This window comes from Cherax quadricarinatus, chromosome 8, assembly GCF_038502225.1.
Source record: "Cherax quadricarinatus isolate ZL_2023a chromosome 8, ASM3850222v1, whole genome shotgun sequence".
NCBI lineage: Eukaryota > Metazoa > Arthropoda > Malacostraca > Decapoda > Parastacidae > Cherax > Cherax quadricarinatus.
In genome coordinates, this window is record NC_091299.1 from 23,447,614 (window position 1) to 23,472,324 (window position 24,711).

Sequence of the window (24,711 nt, forward strand, 5' to 3'; positions counted from 1 at the left end):
CTAAGTGTAAGTAGAAGTAGCAAGACATAGTACAGTACTTGAAATCTTGCATGTTTCTTCTTTCAATGAACCGGCCATATCCTACTGAGGCAGGGTGGCCCAAAAGGAAAAATAAAAATTTCTCCTCTTACATTTAGTAATATATACAGGAGAAGAGGTTACTAGCCCCTGTCTCTTGGCATTTTAATCACCTCTTACAACACACACGGCTTACGGAGGAAGAATTCTGTTCCAGTTCCCCATGGAGATAAGAGGACATAAACAAGAACTAGTAAGAAAAATACAAGAAAACCCAAAAGGATGTGTATATACATGTATATGCTTGTACATGTATGTGTAGTGTGACCTAAGTGTAAGTAGAAGTAGCAAGACGTACCTGAAATCTTGCATGTATATGAAACAGAAAAAAGACGCCAGCAATCCTACCATCATGTAAAACAATTACAGGCTTCTGTTTTACGCTCATTTGGCAGGATGGTAGTACCTCCTGGGATTTTGCTGTCTACCAATCTATTACTTACATTATGTGTACCTGTACTTAAATAAACTTACTCACACTGCTGGCATGTAGGTACACATTAAAATCACTAAGAGTATTTTATTAGTCTTGACACCATATTTATAATGATGATAATAATAGTACAATGGACCCTCTGTTTTCGTCATTAATCCGTTCCAGAGAGATCGGCGAAAACTGAAATAAGAAATACTGTAAATCCAATTAATCTGTTCCAGACACCCAAAAATATTAACAAAAAATGTTTGTTTTTGGTTAAGTATAGATTTACATGCAGAAAAAATGAACATTCAACATGACACTTACCTTTATTGAAGACTCTTGGTGTATGGAAGACAGGGAGGAGGGGAGAGTTACGAGAGGTTATTCTTTGGAAGGGGAATCCCCCTCCATAAGGACTCTAGGTACCAAGCCCTTATATAACTGGGGTCACTTTCCTTCTTTGTCTTTTACTGCCCTAGTGACAGTAAAAGACAAAGCTTGAGAGTCACTGGACCTCTGTCACACAAAAAATTGGTCCAGAGAGCTCAGTTTCTGGCATCTCTTTAACCCTTTCAGGGTCCGTGCCGTAGATCTACGGCTTTACATTCAGGGTCCAAACCGTAGATCTACGCCATGAGCTCAGCTCAGATCTGATAAGCTGTGAGCAGTAAATTTGGGCCCAGATATGAGAGAATGCATCAATGTGGTATGTGTGCACCACATAAAACAAATCCTGCAGCACACAGTGCATAACGAGAGAGAAAAAACCGAGACCGTAATTTCCGATTAAAACAGCGACTTTGCAGTGTTTTTTCGTATGTTTTTTTTATAGTTGTATTTGCAATTTCTTGGTCTCATTTGATAGAATGGAAGATATACTACAGAAATAGAGATGATTTTGATTGGTTTTAGTATTGGAAATGGTTTGAAATTGAGCTCAAAGTAGCAGAAATGTTAAATTTTTGCCGATGTTCAAGAGTAAACAAATGACCTCACAAGTTTAATACATGACAGCTGGTGAGTCTCATATACATTCACAAATGTGGTGATATTATTTATACAATTATTACAGTATTGCATAACAGTAAATCTTCTATTTTTTGGTTTGAATAAAAATTCATTATATGAATAAAAAATCAAAATGGAATTCATTTGTAAAGCCTGAAAACGTAACTAATGAACAGAGGAAATGTTAGTTTAGTGCCAGGAATGCCTGCATTGTTTATTCTGGACCCTATTTTGAAATTGGAATATTTTGAACTTTGCATTAAATTGGCCAAATTACCAATTTCCGGTCACTTTATTTTGTTGTTGAAACAGTTGACTTGGTGATTTCTTGTGCTCAATCGATAGAATAGAAGTAATACTAGTGAAATAGCTAAGAATTTGGTTGACTGGAATACTGTAATTGGCCTAAAATGGGAGTCGAAGTTGTTATAATCGTCGATGCATAAATATCACCGACACATCAAAATTTGTGAGAGCATAATTTCGTCAGTTTTCCATCAAATTTCGTACTTTTTGTTTTATTACCTTCAGAAAAAGACTCTACCATTTCATAAGAAAAAAATAAAATTATTTTTTGAAAATTCTTGGACCCTGGTGCACACTTTGAAATTTGGCCTTTGGACCCTGAAAGGGTTAAAATTTCCCTAAAATGGGACATGGCATTGTCATTGTAAAAGTGGCTGGCACGGATTGCAACAGCTTTCTCAGGGTGACGTTCATCCACAAATGCTTGCACCCTATTCCACATTGCACAAATCTCCTTAATCTCTGAAGAAGGCACCTTCTTCCATCTCTCTTCCTCCTCCTGTGAAGCAATTTCCTCAGATGTGCCATGTTGCTGTTACCGATGAAGCTTTTGCAGCTCTTCAGTGGTTAGCTCTTCATTGTGGTCCTCCACTAACTCTTCCACATCCTCGCCACTCTCATCCAATTCCATGGAATTCCCCAATGCCACAATACTGTCCACAACAGGCAGAGGGTCGACAAGGTCAGCCCCAAACTCTTCAAAATCCTTCTTTTGGACACAATCTGGCCACAGTTTTCTCCAAGTAGAGTTCATCATCCTGAAAGTCACTCCCTGCCAAGCCTTATCTATAAGGCTTATGCAATGAAAGATATTGAAGTGATTCCTTCCTTAGGGTCAATTCAGAGTCTGAGGTCACATCAAAGAACCTTTGAAACATTGCTTTGGTGTACAATGTTTTGAAGTTTGCAATGATCTGCTGGTCCATGGGCTGGAGGAGAGGAGTGGTGTTAGGGGGCAAGAACTTCACTGTTACAAAACTGAATTCCTTAGACAATTGGTCTTCCAAGTCTGGAGGATGAGCAGGAGCATTGTCCATTAACAGGAGTCACTGGATTGGCAATTTCTTATCCAGGAGGTATTTTTTCACACTCGAGCCAAACACTTCATTGAACCATTCCAGGAAAATTTCCCTCATGACCCATGCCTTACTGTTAACCTTCCACATCACACACAATTTACTCTTGCCGACACTGTTTTTCTTGAACACGCTGGGATTTTTGGAGTGATGCACCAGTAAAGGCTTCACTTTGAAACCCCCACTAGCATTACCACAGAACAAGAGAGTTAGCCTGTCCTTCATAGGCTTGTGTCCTAAGAGTGCCTTTTCCTCCTGCGTGATGTAGGTCCTCTTTGGTATTTTCTTTGAAAAGAGGCCTGTTTCATCACAATTGAACACTTGTTGGGAGACGAATTTTTCAGCCTCTACAGAGTCTTTGAATTCATGCACAAATTTTACAGCTGCTTGTTTGTCGGAACTGGCAGCATCACCATGCCTTACAACACTGTGTATGCCACTTCGCTTCTTGAATTTTTTGAACCAGCCTTTGCTGGCACTCGTTCCAGGCATTTTCTTTGAGATCGTCATGCAGCTGCCTTGCCTTTTCACAAATTATTGACTGCACAATACTATCTCCCACTAATAGTTTCTCACTGATCCACACCAACAGTAATTTCTCCACTTGTTCAATTGCTTGTGATCTCTGTTTCGTTATCACATTTACCCCTTTCGCAACTTCAGCTTCCTTAATTTCTTTTTTCTTTGCCACAATGGGACTGATGGTTGATGGCACCTTCCCATACATCCTGGCGAGGTCGGCAACACTTATGCCACTATCATATTTTTGTACGATTTCTTTCTTCAATTCAAGTGTTCCTCACTTTCTTTACCAAAGGACTGGCACTAGCTTTCTTTGGGCCCATGGTGGCTTATTTAGTAGTCACACACAATAAACAAGTGCCAAAACTACGGATTATTATGAAATGTTTCGTATGGCCTTGCAGGATATGTTCTCTCACCAAGAAATAACATGACACTGCCTGAGAATGCGTGTGGGAGGTAGCTCTGTGTGCGTACTGGGCACTGGACAGGTTCTGTACCATTGACGAAAATGGAGGCAATATTTTGACGAAAAGTCGGCAAAAACTGAAATTGGCAATAACAGAGATTGTATAAGTGAAACAATAGCATTCTACTTTCCAGTGATGTCAGCTTTCCAGTGGTAGCCTGGAACCTAACCTGTCTATTTTACACTTGGCTAAATTTTTAAAAATTTTCGGCATTGTTTTATGTATCTGTAAAGGCATCTTGCTAACCTAATTTGTATCCATAATATGAAGGAGTATGTGTGCTTGGCATCAACTCGGGCAGCAAGAGAACACACACAGTGCGAGAAGCAAGACTGATTCGAGCTTACACAGTTTCTGGCCAGTTTGGGCGGGCCACTGATACTCATTTTCATGATGGCAAGGTGAGTCCTGGCCTGTGGATTAATATCTTTTATACAGTGTGTCACATTGTTTTAAAAGAGAGAGGATTACTGTAAATTGTGCTCTGCATTGCTAGTAAATTATATTTACACAGTTTCTTCTTAAAATATTCATTGCCATTGTTTGCTTCTCTTGAGTCACATCTCTTACATCTTTGTAAATTCTCAAGGTGTTTATTCTTATATGAAGTAACATTTATGAAAAAGAAGTACATATTAATTACTCTAAGAAAATTATTAATACAGTAATAAGAGCAATGTACTGCACAGTACAGAGCTGTTCTGTACAGATCTCTTATTCCTTTATTTTTATGCTTTAAATTTACAATTAAATAATAAATGTAAATAGAAACTATGTACATATAAAATTTGCTTTGTGAGACCCAAAAGAAAATGCATTCACTTTCATTAATTCATTTGCTGTTTTGCCAGAAGTGTTCTGACTTCACAATTCAGATTACCCTCTGAACTGCAGCATCCCCCATCCATCCTCCAAAGTGCAGTCACTGCCCATCCATCCTATAGAATGCAGTCACTGCCCATCCATCCTATAGAATGCAGTCACTGCCCATCCATCCTCCAGCACGCAGTCACTACCATTCCCACCTGGAGAAAAGTTTTAATTCATAATAAGTTAATTTCGTCTTTTCTTGTTTGTGAGTAGGTAGTGGAGAAGTCGAGGTATACACACATGACGAGGGGCAAGCTACTGAAGGCGATCATGAGCATCCAGTCAGCACATCAGCATAAGGCAATCAACTTTTTAGGTCTGGATCCACACTCACAGGTACAGTATGAACATGTACACAGTACATTTTATGTTGAATAGTAGTATGTACACATGTTGTGGTTACAAATAAATTTATAGTACACTTTATATACAGAAGTACAGTGGACCCCCGCATAACGATTACCTCCGAATGCGACCAATTATGTAAGTGTATTTATGTAAGTGCGTTTGTACGTGTATGTTTGGGGGTCTGAAATGGACTAATCTACTTCACAATATTCCTTATGGGAATAAATTCGGTCGGTACTGGCACCTGAACATACTTATGGAGTGAAAAAATATCGTTAACCGGGGGTCCACTGTATACATACATTATGTGCATATTACTGTGTATACAGTAGATTTTCTATTAAAATAAGGTGCATACAATACATTTTATATAAAGTAAAGCACATACATTTAAAAATTACTGTACTGTGTTGTAGCTTGAAAAATTTCATTGATCATTATATTTTTAGTTAATTTATAAACATAATAAAAAGGTAGTAGGTTGGTAGACAGCAACCACCCAGGGAAGTACTACCGTCCTGCCAGATGACTGTGAAACAAAAACCTGTAACTGTTTTGCATGATGGTAGGATTGCTGGTTTTTCTTTTTCTGTCTCATAAACACGCTAAGATAACAGGGATATCTTGCTACTCCTACTTACACTTTGGTCACACTTCACAGACACGCACATGCATATATATATATACATACATCTAGGTTTTTCTCCTTTTTCTAAATAGCTCTTGTTCTTTTTTATTTCTTCTATTGTCCATGGGGAAGTGGAAAAGAATCTTTCCTCCGTAAGCCATGCGTGTCGTATGAGGCGACTAAAATGCCGGGAGCAATGGGCTAGTAACCCCTTCTCCTGTATACAATTACTAAAAAAGAGAAGAAGAAAAATTTTATAAAACTGGGTTGCTTAAATGTGCGTGGATGTAGTGCGGATGACAAGAAACAGATGATTGCTGATGTTATGAATGAAAAGAAGTTGGATGTCCTGGCCCTAAGCGAAACAAAGCTGAAGGGGGTAGGAGAGTTTCAGTGGGGGGAAATAAATGGGATTAAATCTGGAGTATCTGAGAGAGTTAGAGCAAAGGAAGGGGTAGCAGTAATGTTAAATGATCAGTTATGGAAGGAGAAAAGAGAATATGAATGTGTAAATTCAAGAATTATGTGGATTAAAGTAAAGGTTGGATGCGAGAAGTGGGTCATAATAAGCGTGTATGCACCTGGAGAAGAGAGGAATGCAGAGGAGAGAGAGAGATTTTGGGAGATGTTAAGTGAATGTATAGGAGCCTTTGAACCAAGTGAGAGGGTAATTGTGGTAGGGGACTTGAATGCTAAAGTAGGAGAAACTTTTAGAGAGGGTGTGGTAGGTAAGTTTGGGGTGCCAGGTGTAAATGATAATGGGAGCCCTTTGATTGAACTTTGTATAGAAAGGGGTTTAGTTATAGGTAATACATATTTTAAGAAAAAGAGGATAAATAAGTATACAAGATATGATGTAGGGCGAAATGACAGTAGTTTGTTGGATTATGTATTGGTAGATAAAAGACTGTTGAGTAGACTTCAGGATGTACATGTTTATAGAGGGGCCACAGATATATCAGATCACTTTCTAGTTGTAGCTACACTGAGAGTAAAAGGTAGATGGGATACAAGGAGAATAGAAGCATCAGGGAAGAGAGAGGTGAAGGTTTATAAACTAAAAGAGGAGGCAGTTAGGGTAAGATATAAACAGCTATTGGAGGATAGATGGGCTAATGAGAGCATAGGCAATGGGGTCGAAGAGGTATGGGGTAGGTTTAAAAATGTAGTGTTAGAGTGTTCAGCAGAAGTTTGTGGTTACAGGAAAGTGGGTGCAGGAGGGAAGAGGAGCGATTGGTGGAATGATGATGTAAAGAGAGTAGTAAGGGAGAAAAAGTTAGCATATGAGAAGTTTTTACAAAGTAGAAGTGATGCAAGGAGGGAAGAGTATATGGAGAAAAAGAGAGAAGTTAAGAGAGTGGTGAAGCAATGTAAAAAGAGAGCAAATGAGAGAGTGGGTGAGATGTTATCAACAAATTTTGTTGAAAATAAGAAAAAGTTTTGGAGTGAGATTAACAAGTTAAGAAAGCCTAGAGAACAAATGGATTTGTCAGTTAAAAATAGGAGAGGAGAGTTATTAAATGGAGAGTTAGAGGTATTGGGAAGATGGAGGGAATATTTTGAGGAATTGTTAAATGTTGATGAAGATAGGGAAGCTGTGATTTCGTGTATAGGGCAAGGAGGAATAACATCTTGTAGGAGTGAGGAAGAGCCAGTTGTGAGTGTGGGGGAAGTTCGTGAGGCAGTAGGTAAAATGAAAGGGGGTAAGGCAGCCGGGATTGATGGGATAAAGATAGAAATGTTAAAAGCAGGTGGGGATATAGTTTTGGAGTGGTTGGTGCAATTATTTAATAAATGTATGGAAGAGGGTAAGGTACCTAGGGATTGGCAGAGAGCATGCATAGTTCCTTTGTATAAAGGCAAAGGGGATAAAAGAGAGTGCAAAAATTATAGGGGGATAAGTCTGTTGAGTGTACCTGGTAAAGTGTATGGTAGAGTTATAATTGAAAGAATTAAGAGTAAGACGGAGAATAGGATAGCAGATGAACAAGGAGGCTTTAGGAAAGGTAGGGGGTGTGTGGACCAGGTGTTTACAGTGAAACATATAAGTGAACAGTATTTAGATAAGGCTAAAGAGGTCTTTGTGGCATTTATGGATTTGGAAAAGGCGTATGACAGGGTGGATAGGGGGGCAATGTGGCAGATGTTGCAAGTGTATGGTGTAGGAGGTAGGTTACTGAAAGCAGTGAAGAGTTTTTACGAGGATAGTGAGGCTCAAGTTAGAGTATGTAGGAAAGAGGGAAATTTTTTCCCAGTAAAAGTAGGCCTTAGACAAGGATGTGTGATGTCACCGTGGTTGTTTAATATATTTATAGATGGGGTTGTAAGAGAAGTAAATGCGAGGGTTTTGGCAAGAGGCGTGGAGTTAAAAGATAAAGAATCACACACAAAGTGGGAGTTGTCACAGCTGCTCTTTGCTGATGACACTGTGCTCTTGGGAGATTCTGAAGAGAAGTTGCAGAGATTGGTGGATGAATTTGGTAGGGTGTGCAAAAGAAGAAAATTAAAGGTGAATACAGGAAAGAGTAAGGTTATGAGGATAACAAAAAGATTAGGTGATGAAAGATTGAATATCAGATTGGAGGGAGAGAGTATGGAGGAGGTGAACGTATTCAGATATTTGGGAGTGGACGTGTCAGCGGATGGGTCTATGAAAGATGAGGTGAATCATAGAATTGATGAGGGAAAAAGAGTGAGTGGTGCACTTAGGAGTCTGTGGAGACAAAGAACTTTGTCCTTGGAGGCAAAGAGGGGAATGTATGAGAGTATAGTTTTACCAACGCTCTTATATGGGTGTGAAGCGTGGGTGATGAATGTTGCAGCGAGGAGAAGGCTGGAGGCAGTGGAGATGTCGTGTCTGAGGGCAATGTGTGGTGTGAATATAATGCAGAGAATTCGTAGTTTGGAAGTTAGGAGGAGGTGCGGGATTACCAAAACTGTTGTCCAGAGGGCTGAGGAAGGGTTGTTGAGGTGGTTCGGACATGTAGAGAGAATGGAGCGAAACAGAATGACTTCAAGAGTGTATCAGTCTGTAGTGGAAGGAAGGCGGGGTAGGGGTCGGCCTAGGAAGGGTTGGAGGGAGGGGGTAAAGGAGGTTTTGTGTGCGAGGGGCTTCGACTTCCAGCAGGCATGCGTGAGCGTGTTTGATAGGAGTGAATGGAGACAAATGGTTTTTAATACTTGACGTGCTGTTGGAGTGTGAGCAAAGTAACATTTATGAAGGGATTCAGGGAAACCGGCAGGCCGGACTTGAGTCCTGGAGATGGGAAGTACAGTGCCTGCACTCTGAAGGAGGGGTGTTAATGTTGCAGTTTAAAAACTGTAGTGTAAAGCACCCTTCTGGCAAGACAGTGATGGAGTGAATGATGGTGAAAGTTTTTCTTTTTCGGGCCACCCTGCCTTGGTGGGAATCGGCCAGTGTGATAATAAAAAAAAAAAAAAAAAAAAAAAAATAAAAATGTGGTATAAATGGTATAAATATTTTTTTTTTTTTTGCAGTATGAGTCTGTCTTAATTAAACTGGTCATAGAGAGAAATGACATTTTGAAATATGGCTTTAAAACTATTGAAGAATTAAATATATTGAATGGGTTACAGTACTGGATGCACTAATATACAGTGGAACCTCTGCTTACGAATTTAATCCATTCCATGACCTTGTTCGTATCCTGATTTGTTCGTATGCTGGGTTAATTTTCCTCATTTATTTAATTGAAGAGCCATTAATTCATTCCAGCAGAATTCCTGCTCTCAGGAGGCACAACAGAATACTTCAATATTTCGCTAATATCAACTCTATGGCTTATTTATCTATCACAGATCATCTAATATGACATAATAAACAATATTAATAACATAGAAACATGATATATTCTCTAGAATGAATACAATAGGCCATAACATGGCGAGTGATGGTGTCAACAGCAGCGGCATCAGCATCCATCATTTACGTACTTTCCCACTGACTATAGTATCTTCCCATGCTCTCATTATAAGAGAAAAAGGAGTGTTTGCAAAGGCTAACTGCATTAGATCACTACATAGTTTCATAAGGAAAACATAATACAGTAGGGCCCCACTTACGGCAGGTTAGGTTCCAGGCTACCGCCATAAAGCGGAAATCGCCATAAAGTGGAACACCCTTTTTTTCCCTTATAAATGCATACAAATACTAGATAACAAGTTTACAATAACATATATTAAGTTAGCAATATAACTAGGCATCAAAAAAAATAAAAAAGTACAATACACACATAGTGCACTCATTACTTACCTTAAAATATTTGTAGTCTTAATCTAGGGTGAGACAAGTAGTATTTATTGTAAGAAATCAAGTGTGGTATGTATGGTAGTCAGCCTTATGATATTTAAGTATCCCAGAGCGATAAAATGCATTTACAGTTCATTCATTACTTACCTTAAAATATTTGTAGTCTTAATGTAGGGTCAGGAGTGAGTAAATGAGATAAAACGAATAAATGAGAGAGAGAGAGAGAATGAGTACATGAGAGAGGACAGGCGCAGAGTTATGTAAACAAACCAGGTGAATGTAAGTTTTGTAAACAAAGTACACATCTGCTTTGTGTACAAGTTACATTGTGTACAAGTTGTCTCTACATTGATACGGTAGAATAAATAAAGAAGAACACTCCCATTCTCATGTAACACCATTTTTAGAAGAAATGACGCTCTGAGTGAAGGCAATGGAAATAAGTCACACTGTCTGACTTTTTTGGGTTATCCTAGGTTTTCTACACATATGCTGTTATGTATGATTATCTATGTAACTGTATATGTATATACCTGAATACACTTACTTAAATACAGTGGACCCCCGCATAACGATTACCTCCGAATGCGACCAATTATGTAAGTGTAATTATGTAAGTGCGTTTGTACGTGTATGTTTGGGGGTCTGAAATGGTCTAATCTACTTCACAATATTCCTTATGGGAACAAATTCGGTCAGTACTGGCACCTGAACATACTTCTGGAGTGAAAAAATATCGTTAACCGGGGGTCCACTGTACATACGAAAAGAATAATTTTCTACAGTTACCCACAGTAACACATTTTCTCTTATGTCAGGCTAGAGAAAATATTATTCTTGCCGTCACTTGTACAAGTTATCTGGCTACCACATCTCATATTTATGTTTATTTATTCTATTGTGGGGTGTATTTATCATCTTTATATATTATATATCGTGTTTATTATATAATTTTGAAAAAATATCATGGATGGAATAATGAAAATGTGTATATTAACGTAATATACGACATTTAATAAGACTCTGTGATTATTATTATTATTACAGTGGAACCTCAAAAATCGAACTGCTCCCAACACAACCAATTATGTAAGTGTATTTTTGAAAGTGCTTTTATAAGCGTATTTTTGAGGGTCTGAAATGGACTAATCTAATTTACATTATTCCTGATGGGAATAAATTCATTCGGTAAAGGCACTCGAACAGCCTTCTGGACTGAAGAAAGTTCGATATTTGAGGTTCCACTGTATTATTATTTCTAATATGGAGTCATTTGTGCAAGTCGTCTGGCTACCACATCTCATATTTATGTTTATTTATTCGACTGTGGGGTGTATTTATCATCTTTATATGTTATGCATCGTGTTTATTATATAATTTTGAAAAAATATCATAGATGGATTAATGAAAATGTGTATATTAACGTAATATACGACATTTAATGAGACTCAGTGATTATTATTAGCATTACTAATATGAGGTCTCGAGATATAAGACACTCTTACTGATTTTAATGTGTACCTGCAGGCCACTACAGTATGTAAGTTTATTTAGGTACAAGTATACATAAGTATAATTATCAGAGTATACACCTTCCATCCGACTTACGACCAAGCTTGGTTCCGACCAACCAGTCGTAAGTCAAAATGGACGTAAGTCGAACCTTTGAAAATTGCCCACATACTGGGTAGGGCATAATGTCAAACCTTTCCTATATAAACTACCTACATAGTACTGTAATGTAATGTACAATCATTATTTCATTCTTTTTACCATAATTTACTTCTATTGTTATTTTTTTATTATTATCACACCGGCCGATTCCCACCAAGGCAGGGTGGCCCGAAAAAGAAAAACTTTCACCATCATTCACTCCATCACTGTCTTGCCAGAAGGGTGCTTTACACTACAGTTTTTAAACTGCAACATTAACACCCCTCCTTCAGAGTGCAGGCACTGTACTTCCCATCTCCAGGACTCAAGTCCGGCCTGCCGGTTTCCCTGAATCCCTTCATAAATGTTACTTTGCTCACACTCCAACAGCACGTCAAGTATTAAAAACCATTTGTCTCCATTCACTCCTATCAAACACGCTCAAGCATGCCTGCTGGAAGTCCAAGCCCCTCGCACACAAAACCTCCTTTACCCCCTCCCTCCAACCCTTCCTAGGCCGACCCCTACCCCGCCTTCCTTCCACTACAGACTGATACACTCTTGAAGTCATTCTGTTTCGCTCCATTCTCTCTACATGTCCGAACCACCTCAACAACCCTTCCTCAGCCCTCTGGACAACAGTTTTGGTAATCCCGCACCTCCTCCTAACTTCCAAACTACGAATTCTCTGCATTATATTCACACCACACATTGCCCTCAGACATGACATCTCCACTGCCTCCAGCCTTCTCCTCGCTGCAACATTCATCACCCACGCTTCACACCCATATAAGAGCGTTGGTAAAACTATACTCTCATACATTCCCCTCTTTGCCTCCAAGGACAAAGTTCTTTGTCTCCACAGACTCCTAAGTGCACCACTCACTCTTTTTCCCTCATCAATTCTATGATTCACCTCATCTTTCATAGACCCATCCGCTGACACGTCCACTCCCAAATATCTGAATACGTTCACCTCCTCCATACTCTCTCCCTCCAATCTGATATTCAATCTTTCATCACCTAATCTTTTTGTTATCCTCATAACCTTACTCTTTCCTGTATTCACCTTTAATTTTCTTCTTTTGCACACCCTACCAAATTCATCCACCAATCTCTGCAACTTCTCTTCAGAATCTCCCAAGAGCACAGTGTCATCAGCAAAGAGCAGCTGTGACAACTCCCACTTTGTGTGTGATTCTTTATCTTTTAACTCCACGCCTCTTGCCAAGACCCTCGCATTTACTTCTCTTACAACCCCATCTATAAATATATTAAACAACCACGGTGACATCACACATCCTTGTCTAAGGCCTACTTTTACTGGGAAAAAATTTCCCTCTTTCCTACATACTCTAACTTGAGCCTCACTATCCTCGTAAAAACTCTTCACTGCTTTCAGTAACCTACCTCCTACACCATACACTTGCAACATCTGCCACATTGCCCCCCTATCCACCCTGTCATACGCCTTTTCCAAATCCATAAATGCCACAAAGACCTCTTTAGCCTTATTGTTATATTTTAATTATTTATGTACTGTATATAATGTATACATGGTAGTGAACTGTATTGTAAATTTTACATCGCATACAGTATCATATGTCACTGTTATCTTTATGTATTGCTGACACAGTGGAATGGGAGAATACCACTGGTAGTGTCATCCTGCCAGAATGTAGTACAGTGGAACCTCAAAAATCAAACGTATCACATATCAAACGTTTTGAAAATAGGACCATTTTTTCGGACAAACTGTGTCCCTATTATTGAACGCGCCCCTATTTTCGGACTGCCGGGTACGGGACCTGTCTGCCGCCTACTCTGTCCGCGTCCCCATGCAGGCGCCGTGAGCAGTCTAGCTTTGTTTATGCTTGAGTGAACACTAACCTGCGCTCTCATTCACGCATTTTACGATTATTTCGTTGTGTTTAGTGCTTGTGGGACTGTGAAATAAGCTGCCATGGGCCCAAAGAAACTTGCTAGTGGTACCCCTGTGGTAAAGAAAGTGAGAAACACCATAGATGTGAAGAAGGAAATAATACAGAAGCATGAGAGTGGTGTGAGACTTGTTGAGCTTGCCAGGATATATGGGAAAAACAAGTTGACCATTGGTTCTATCCTGTCAAAGAAAGAACAAATCAAGGAAGCTGATGTTGTGAAAGGTGTTAATATAGGGAGTGGATGAGGTGCCTTCTTCAAAGATTAAGGAGATTTGTGTCAAGTGGAATGATGTCCAAATGTTTGTGCAGAAGTACCACCGTGAGCAAGCTGAAACAAGCCATCTTTGCAACAAGTTCAGTGACAGAACCATGTCCCATTTTAGGGAAATGTTAAAGAGGCACCAGAAACAGAGGACTGTGGACAGTTATTTTGTGAGACAGGGGTCCAGTGACTCTCAAGCTGGTCCTAGTGGCATTAAAAGACAGAAAAGGGAAGTAACCCCAGAGAGGGCTTTACCTGAAGTCCTCATGGAGGGGGATTCTCCTTCCAAACACTAACCCCAACTCCCTCTCTCCTCCTCCCTATCTTCCAGATGCCATCACCAATCTTCAATAAAGGTAAGTAAAAATGTTATTTTATATGTATTACTATTTTATTTTTTTATTTATTATCACACTGGCCGATTCCCACCAAGGCAGGGTGGCCCGAAAAAGAAAAACTTTCACCATCATTCACTCCATCACTGTCTTGCCAGAAGGGTGCTTTACACTACAGTTTTTAAACTGCAACATTAACACCCCTCCTTCAGAGTGCAGGCACTGTACTTCCCATCTCCAGGACTCAAGTCCGGCCTGCCGGTTTCCCTGAATCCCTTCATAAATGTTACTTTGCTCACACTCCAACAGCACGTCAAGTATTAAAAACCATTTGTCTCCATTCACTCCTATCAAACACGCTCACGCATGCCTGCTGGAAGTCCAAGCCCCTCGCACACAAAACCTCCTTTACCCCCTCCCTCCAACCTTTCCTAGGCCGACCCCTACCCCGCCTTCCTACAGACTGATACACTCTTGAAGTCATTCTGTTTCGCTCCATTCTCTCTACATGTCCGAACCACCTCAACAACCCTTCCTCAGCCCTGTGGACAACAGTTTTGGTAATCCCGCACCTCCTCCTAACTTCCAAACTACAAATTCTCTGCATTATATTCACACCACACATTGCCCTCAGACATGACATCTCCACTGCCTCCAGCCTTCTCCTCGCTGCAACATTCATCACCCACGCTTCACACCCATATAAGAGCGTTGGTAAAACTATACTACTCTCATACATTCCCCTCTTTGCCTCCAAGGACAAAGTTCTTTGTCTCCACAGACTCCTAAGTGCACCACTCACTCTTTTTCCCTCATCAATTCTATGATTCACCTTATCTTTCATAGACCCATCCGCTGACACGTCCACTCCCAAATATCTGAATACGTTCACCTCCTCCATACTCTCTCCCTCCAATCTGATATTCAATCTTTCATCACCTAATCTTTTTGTTATCCTCATAACCTTACTCTTTCCTGTATTCACCTTTAATTTTCTTCTTTTGCACACCCTACCAAATTCATCCACCAATCTCTGCAACTTCTCTTCAGAATCTCCCAAGAGCACAGTGTCATCAGCAAAGAGCAGCTGTGACAACTCCCACTTTGTGTGTGATTCTTTATCTTTTAACTCCACGCCTCTTGCCAAGACCCTCGCATTTACTTCTCTTACAACCCCATCTATAAATATATTAAACAACCACGGTGACATCACACATCCTTGTCTAAGGCCTACTTTTACTGGGAAAAAATTTCCCTCTTTCCTACATACTCTAACTTGAGCCTCACTATCCTCGTAAAAACTCTTCACTGCTTTCAGTAACCTACCTCCTACACCATACACTTGCAACATCTGCCACATTGCCCCCCTATCCACCCTGTCATACGCCTTTTCCAAATCCATAAATGCCACAAAGACCTCTTTAGCCTTATCTAAATACTGTTCACTTATATGTTTCACTGTAAACACCTGGTCCACACACCCCCTACCTTTCCTAAAGCCTCCTTGTTCATCTGCTATCCTATTCTCCGTCTTACTCTTAATTCTTTCAATTATAACTCTACCATACACTTTATGTGTATTACTATACATAATTAAAAACTATAGTATTTGTTGTATGTAAAACTGTAATTAATCTCTATAAAATGTATTTTTTGTGTGAATATTTTTGGGTTTCTGGAACGGATTAATTACATTTCCATTATTTCTTATGGGAAATATTGCTTCGAATTTCAGACTTTTCGAATTTAGAACTAGCTCCTGGAACGGATTAAGTTCGATTTTTGAGGTTCCACTGTATAACCTATACCCTAAGTAAAGAGATACAACTCTGGAACATGTGTAATACGTATCCAGCAGGCTGGCTGGCTGTCTGGCTGGCTGTCTGGCTGGCTGGCTGTCTGGCTGGCTGGCTGTCTGGCTGGCTGGCTGGCTGTCTGTCTGTCTCTCTGTCTCTCTCTCTGTCTCTCTCTCTGTCTCTCTCTCTGTCTCTCTCTCTGTCTCTCTCTGTCTCTCTCTCTGTCTCTCTCTCTGTCTCTCTCTCTCTGTCTCTCTCTCTGTCTCTCTCTCTGTCTCTCTCTCTGTCTCTCTGTCTCTCTCTCTGTCTCTCTGTCTCTCTCTCTGTCTCTCTCTCTGTCTCTCTCTCTGTCTCTCTCTCTGTCTCTCTCTCTGTCTCTGTCTCTCTGTCTCTGTCTCTCTGTCTCTCTCTCTGTCTCTCTCTCTGTCTCTCTGTCTCTCTCTCTCTGTCTCTCTCTCCCTGTCTCTCTCTCTGTCTCTCTCTCTGTCTCTCTCTCTGTCTCTCTGTCTCTGTCTCTCTCTCTGTCTCTCTCTCTGTCTCTCTCTCTGTCTCTCTGTCTCTCTCTCTGTCTCTCTGTCTCTCTCTCTGTCTCTCTCTCTGTCTCTCTCTCTCTGTCTCTCTGTCTCTCTCTCTGTCTCTCTCTCTGTCTCTCTCTCTGTCTCTGTCTCTCTCTCTGTCTCTCTCTCTGTCTCTCTGTCTCTCTCTCTGTCTCTCTCTCTGTCTCTCTGTCTCTCTCTCTGTCTCTCTCTCTGTCTCTCTGTCTCTCTGTCTCTCTCTCTCTCTCTCTGTCTCTCTCTGTCTCTCTCTCTGTCTCTCTCTCTGTCTCTCTCTCTGTCTCTCTCTCTCTCTCTCTCTCTCTCTCTCTCTCTCTCTCAGGTACATGTAAGTAAAGTTATCATACATAGTATAAATTACCTAGGATAACCCAAAAAATCCAGACAAAGTGCTGTACAGTGGATCTGTGATCCAGTGCCCTAAATTAATAATAATATTAATAATAATTATTATTATTATTACAATAATGCATATGTACTAATAATAATATTATTATTAAACTATAATATAACAATTGTGTCCACTCATTACTTACCTTAAAATATCTGTAGTCTTATTGTAGAGTAAGAGGTAAGTGAACAAGATTAAATGAGAGAGAATGAGAGGGTAGAAGATTCGCGAGTTATGTAAACAAACGTTGTTGTTGTTGTTACCAGCCCAGACACGAATGGTTTCTGTTCACTCTGTCAAGCCGACCAGAAAAACATCTCATATTTGTTAATTTATATGTTGATATGTTATGTAGCATGTTTATTATATAATTTTGAAAAAAAAATCATAGATGGATTAAGCCAAATGTCTATATTAACGTTTTATACATATTTAATGTGCCTCAGTGATTATTATTGTGTTATTATCATTATTAATATGGCATCTTCAAGACCAATTACACTCTTAATGAGTGGCTCTGAGACAGACAAGCAGACAGAAAGACAGACACAGGTAGACAGAAAGACAGACACACAGGTAGACAGAAAGACAGACACAGGTAGACAGAAAGACAGACACACAGGTAGACTCACACAGGTAGGCATAAAGACAGACGCACACAAGTAGACAGAAAGACACACACACAGGTAGACAGACAGACAGACACTGGTAGACATTAAGACAGACACACAGGTAGACATAAAGACACACAGGTAGACAGAAAGACAGACACACACAGGTAGACAGGAAGACACACACAGGTAGACAGACAAACAGACATACAGAGATACAGACAGACACAGATATACAGGCAGACAGATGCAGACAGGTTTATGTGCAACAGTGAAAACAAATAGAGAGTTCGAGAGTAAGAGCCTTTCTTGCCACAATCTCCAGTGCAAGATTCAGACTTCATCTTAGGGGCCATGGTGAAATTTACTGTCCAGTTAGTACAGTTAATACAGTATGATGCTGCTGATAAGGCAGGGTTACTCAAACTGATGCTGCCTGCATGACGCATTTGTTGCCGTGAGTATTGTCAAATATTGTACAGCGGTGTGCATCAGCCGGCCCAGCCCAGCTGTCAGATGCACGGTCGTAAATCGAGTGGACGTATGTCGAGCAGGTCGTAAGTCGGATGGTAGGTGTATATAAAATATGAAATAACTTTTAAAAACACTTGAAATTTTGGAGTTTCCAGACATAATGGAGAGACTTAGTGCTTACGGATCTCACAGAGAATGTAAACAAACCGGGTGGGGCGGGGTGACCGTATTAGAAAGTCAGGAGGGGGGAGCCGTATAACGAGTTTTGGTCATAATTTGAAATGACCGTATTAGCGGAATGCCGTAAAGCAGGGCCCTACTATATAAAGAAATAAACTGGACGAATTTGGGAGTGTGTAAAGGTAGAAAGTTGAAAATGAACATAGAAAAGAGTAGGTGATGAGGGTATCAAATGATTTAGATAAAGAAAAATTGGATATCAAATTGGGGAGGAGGAGTATGGAAGAAGTGAATGTTTTCAGATATTTGGGAGTTGACGTGTCAGCAGATGGGTTTATGAAGGATAAGGTTAATCATAGAATTGATGAAGGAAAAAAGGTGAGTGGTGCATTGAGGTATATGTGGAGTCAAAAAATATCTATGGAGGCAAAGAAGGAAAGTATGAAAGTATAGTAGTACTAACACTCTAATATGGATGTGACGCTTGGGTTGTAAATGCTGCAGCGAGGAGGCGGTTAGAGGCAGTGGAGATGTTCTGTCTAAGGGCAATGTGTGGTGTAAATATTGCGCAGAAAATTTGGAGCGTGGAAATTAGGAGAAGGTGTGGAGTTAATAAAAATATTAGTCAGAGGGCTGAAGAAGGGTTGTTGAGGTGGTTTGGTCATTTAGAGAGAATGGATCAAAGTAGAATGACATGGAGAGCGTATAAATCTGTAGGGGAAGGAAGGTGGGGTAGGGGTCGTCCTCAAAAAGGTTGGAGGGAGGGGGTAAAGGAGGTTTTGTGGGCGAAGGGCTTGGACTTCCAGCAAGCGTGCGTGAGCCTGTTAGAAAGGAGTGAATGGAGATGAATGGTATATAGGACCTGATGAGCTGTTGGAGTGTGAGCAGGGTAATATTTAGTGAAGGGATTCAGGGAAACCGGTTATTTTATATAGCCGGACTTGAGTCTTGGAAATGGAAAGTACAATGCCTGCACTTTAAAGGAGGGGTTTAGGATATTGGCAGTTTGGAGGGATATGTTGTGTATCTTTATACGTATATACTTCTAAACTGTTGTATTCTGAGCACCTCTGCAAAAACAGTGATTATGTGTGAGTGAGGTGAAAGTGTTGAATGATGATGACATTATTTTCTTTTTGGGTCACCCTGCCTCGGTGGGAGATGGCCGACTTGTTGAAAAAAAAATAAACTGAGTGTATGTAGTACTACATTATTTACCTTGGAGAAGAGATGCTTGTGGAGGTTGATGGTGGAGAAGAGCTATTATCACTTAATTGCTTAACTTAATTGCTGCACTCTTAATGCTACACTTAATTGCTACACTCTTAATGCTACACTTAATTGCTGCACTCTTAATGCTACACTTAATTGCTACACTCTTAATGCTACACTTAATTGCTGCACTCTTAATGCTACACTTAATTGCTGCACTCTTAATGCTACACTTAATTGCTACACTCTTAATGCTACACTTAATTGCTGCACTCTTAATGCTACACTTAATTGCTGCACTCTTAATGCTACACTTAATTGCTACACTCTTAATGCTACACTTAATTGCTGCACTCTTAATGCTACACTTAATTGCTGCACTCTTAATGCTACACTTAATTGCTGCACTCTTAATGCTACACTTAATTGCTACACTCTTAATGCTACACTTAATTGCTACACTCTTAATGCTACACTTAATTGCTACACTCTTAATGCTACACTTAATTGCTGCACTCTTAATGCTACACTTAATTGCTACACTCTTAATGCTACACTTAATTGCTACACTCTTAATGCTACACTTAATTGCTACACTCTTAATGCTACACTTAATTGCTACACTCTTAATGCTACACTTAATTGCTGCACTCTTAATGCTACACTTAATTGCTACACTCTTAATGCTACACTTAATTGCTACACTCTTAATGCTACACTTAATTGCTACACTCTTAATGCTACACTCAATTGCTACACTCTTAATGCTACACCTTATCACTGAACTTAACTGCTACAATTTGCTGGTACTATAGCCATTACAGACTCCTGTTTTAGTATTGTGTATATTGTAAAAGTGCTACACTGGTACTCTCCCCTCACACCTCATTTGTGTTTTTCTATTATATCATGCTTTACTTCCATAGCCATCATCCTCTTTTTCTTCTCAGCACTGTCCTTTGCACTTGCTTTCTTAGGACCCATGGTTAGAAAAAAGAAATTTGGCTAAATAACTGCACGAAACGTAAGGAAAACACAAGAATTCCTTCCACCGTGAGTACAGTAGGGCCCCACTTATACCAGGTTAGGTTCCAGGCTACCGCCGTAAAGCGGAAACCGCCGTAAAGTGGAACACCTCTTTTTTCCACTTATAAATGCATACAAATACTAGATAACAAGTTTACACTAACATATATTAAGTTAGTAAGTAAGTAAGTTTATTCAGATATACACAAATGCAGTTACAAAGATTATCATGCATAGCAGCATATGTGTAAAGTACCTGGGATAACCCAATAAAGTCAGACAGTGTGACTTATTTCCTTTGGGGTTAGCAGTAGAACTAGGCATTAAAAAACAATAAAAAAGTAAAATACACATATTGTACGTTCATTACTTACCTTAAAATGTGTGCAGTCTTAATCTAGGGTGAGACAAGTAGTATTTATTGTAAGAAATCAAGTGTGGTATGTATGGTAGTCAGCCTTGCTACCATACCAGGCCACCCCACCCACACATAATATTCTATGATATTTAAGCATCCCAGAGTGATAAAATGCATGTACAGTTCACTCATTACTTACCTTAAAATATTTGTAGTCTTAATGTAGGGTCAGAGGTGAGTAAACGAGATAAAACAAATAAATGAGAGAGAGAGAGAGAGAATGAGTACACGAGAGAGGACACTCATGGAGTTATGTAAACAAACCAGGCGAACGTGAGTTATGTAAACATTGTACACGTCTGGTTTGTGTACAAATTACATTGTGTACAAGTTGTCTCTACATTGATACGATAGAATAAATAAAGAGGAACACTCCCATTCTCATGTAACACCATTTTTTAGAAGAAATGATGCTCTGAGTGAAGGCATACAAAAGGAATAATTTTCTACAGTTACCCCCAGTAACACATTTTCTCTTATGTTGGACTAGAGAAAACGTTATTCTTGCTGTCACTTATACAAGTTGTCTGGCTCCCACATTTCATATTTATGTTTATTTATTCTACTGTGGAGTGTATTTATCATCTTTGTGTTATGTATCATGTTTATTATATAATTTTGAAAAAAATACCATACATGGATTAATGAAAATGTGTATATTAACGTAATATACAACATTTAACTCTTAAGCTGTCCAAGCAGATCTATGTTCACATGCGTAGTGCTCCAAAAGTAGATCTACGTTTTTTACATATTTTTAAATGTAAAAAACAAGAAGAACTACTTTTTTTACATTAAAATGTTGAAAAAACGTAGATCTACGTTTGGACAGTTTAAGGGTTAATGACTCTGTGATTATTCTTATTATTATCATTACTAATATAGCATCTCGAGACATAAGACATTCTTACTGATTTTAATGTGTACCTGCATGCCAGCACAGTGTGTAAGTTTATTTAGGTACAGGTATACATAAGTATAACTAACTGAGTATATATAAAATATGAAATAACTTTTAAAAACACTTGAAATTTTGGAGTTTCCAGACACATTGGAGAGATGTGGTGCTTACAGAGCTCATGGAGAATATAAACAAACAGGGTGGGGTGCGGTGACCGTATTAAAAAGTCAGGTGGGGGGAGCCGTATAGAGACTTTTGGTCATAATTTGAAATGACCATATTAGCGGAACGTCATAAAGCGAAACGCCGTAAATCAAATCAAGTTTATTCTCTATAAGGGTTACAATGTGGGGTTTACAGGATTTGGATATTGTGTGGTTTACATGTTATAAAATACTAATTACAGAGGGGGCCACTAGGACACCTAGCATGGCTAGGCATTTTGGGCAGACTTAGATTAATTCTTAACATTAAATCCTTACAGATTATGGTATCAAGGCTAGGTGACTACATTATAATTTGTGAGTTTAGCAATGTGAATGCTTTTGTTTTAGCACAATACAAAGTGTCTATATTGGAGTATCATAGGCAAACTTATGACTAGTTAGAATTCATTATTTTAAGATTAAGATTAGTATTTCTGTGTTTATAGTCAGTGGGTGAGTGAGTGTAATTGTGAACCACCAGGTGGTTATCATGTAGTTAGTTGTCGGGGTGTATCAGGAGATAAGATGTTTTCTAACTGTTGTTTTAAAAGTGATGAGTGTGTCTGCAGTTCTAGAGTTTTCAGGTAGGGTGTTCCAGATTTTAGGTCATTTAAAATACATTGAATTTTTGTAAAGGTTTAGTCGGACACGGGGAATGTCATAGAGATGTTTGTGTCTGGTGTTATGCCTGTGAATCCTGTCACAACTATCAAGAAAGCATTTTAGGTCAAGGTTAATATTGGAATTTAAGGTCCTGTAGATATAGATAGCACAGTAGTAAGTGTGGATGTTCTGAACAGGGAGTAAGTTTAGATCTATGAAGAGTGGGGGGGTGTGTTGCCAGGGATGGGATTTAGTGATTATTCTTACTGCGGCTTTTTGTTGGGTTATTATTGGCTTTAGGTGTGTTGCTGCAGTTGAACCCTAAGCACAGATAGCATAGGTGAGGTATGGATATATAAGTGAATGGTATAGTGTGAGAAGGGCAGTTTGTGGCACGTAGTATCGTATCTTGGAGAGGATCCCCACCGTTTTGGATACTTTTTTTGTTATGTGTTGGATATGGGTGCTGAAATTTAGGTTGTTGTCACTTTCCTGCGGAACTCCAGTATCAAGTGGCCGTATTGATGAGGCTGTCTCTTTAATGGTGACATACTGATACCTATTAGAAAGGTAGGATTTGAAATATGCAAGCGCATGGCCTCTTATACCATAGTGGTCAAGTTTGTGGAGTAGGATGCCGTGGCCAACTGTGTCAAACGCTTTTCTTAGGTCAATAAAAATTCCTAGCGGATATTCCTTATGTTCCAATGCTGTGTAAAGCAGGTCTAGCATTTTTATAATTGCATCATTAGTGCTGTTATTTTTCCTGAATCCAAATTGGCAGGGGTTGAGTACGTTTTGTGCCATTATAAATGAATACAGTCTCCTGGGCACGAGTTTCTCGAATATTTTGGATAGCAATGGTAAGTTTGATATTGGCCTATACGTAGTTGTTTACATCTGTAGGGCTACCACCTTTATGTATTGGTGTAACCCTTGCTGTTTTGAGTAGTGTCAGGAAAGTGCTAGTTTCTAGTGACTTGTTAAAAAGTAATGTAATAGCATGCGAAAGGACATGGGCCGCTCACTTGTACAATAATGGTGGGACGTGAGACAGATTCCCCGAGTTATTTTTAAGTGACTTTATGATCGCGATGACTTCCGTGGGCTCAGTTGGTACAAGATAGAAGGAATTTGGGAATTTCCCATCTAGGTAGTCCCCGGCACGAGCATTGGTACGTGGGATTTTACTGGCGAGATTAGATCCTATGTTTGAGAAGAAGTCGTTTATCTTGTTAGCTGTATCAGTGGGATGCAGTGGTGTTTCATGAGGTTTAGTTAGGACAATATTCTTGGTTTTTTTCATTTTGTGGGTCCCCAGAATCTAGGAAAGTGTTTTCCAGGTCTTTTTTATATCTCCTCTTGTGTCAGTGAATCTGCTGTAGTAGTACAGTTGTTTGGCTTTCTTTATTAATTTGGTGAGAACTGATGAATAGTGTTTAAGAATATCTTTGTGTATTAAGCCCTGTCTATATTGCTTTTCATATTGGTGTTTCTTATCAATGGATTTCAGAATGCTGCTGGTTAGCCATGGGCAACCGAGCCGTTTATTCGTGATCTACTTCGTTTTTATGGGACAATGTTTGTTGTATAGTCTAAGTATTTTGTTAAGAAAAATGTCTGTCCAATCGTCAATACCATTGGCATTGGAGAATTCTGTAGGCCAGTCAACAGTCTCTAGGTCTGCTGTGAAATTCCTTATTGAGGCCTCGTCATGGAGTCTAAATGAAACTTTGTTGCATTCGAGTGGTGGCTTACTAATGTTTGTTAAGAGGAAGGTTGGGTAATGGTCAGTAGTGCTGTCTGTGATTATCCCTGATTTAAGGGGGGCTAGTATATTGGTCCATATGTGGTCTATTATGGTTGCACTTGTCTCAGTCAGCCTGGTTGGTTTAGTTATTGTTGGTATGAGAAGTGTGTTGTTCATATTGTTGATGAAATCAGTTACAGTCTGATCATCTGGTAGGCCAAGGTTGAAGTCTCCAGCTAAGAGAAGGTAGTGGTTGTTCATTTGTCTGTTTGTTATTAGTGCCTTGAGATTCTCACTGAAGTTTGGGATGTTTGTGTGGGGTATCCGGTAAATGGCACCAATTGTTATAGGCGTCTTGAGGTTTTTTACAGTAAAATTAGCAAAAATGTATTCCCCATA

The 24,711-nt window shown here is 39.4% G+C and overlaps 1 protein-coding gene across 1 annotated transcript in view; it reads left to right on the forward strand.

The window, feature by feature from the left end:
* Nucleotides 1-24,711, forward strand: part of LOC128685471 (pseudouridylate synthase TRUB2, mitochondrial) — a 64,086-nt gene that overhangs the window by 24,368 nt on the left and 15,007 nt on the right. The window contains exons 3-4 of the mRNA XM_070082941.1: nucleotides 4,152-4,282; nucleotides 4,965-5,087. Of these exons, the coding sequence (XP_069939042.1) occupies nucleotides 4,152-4,282; nucleotides 4,965-5,087 (254 nt within the window). The remainder of the gene's footprint in view (nucleotides 1-4,151; nucleotides 4,283-4,964; nucleotides 5,088-24,711) is intronic.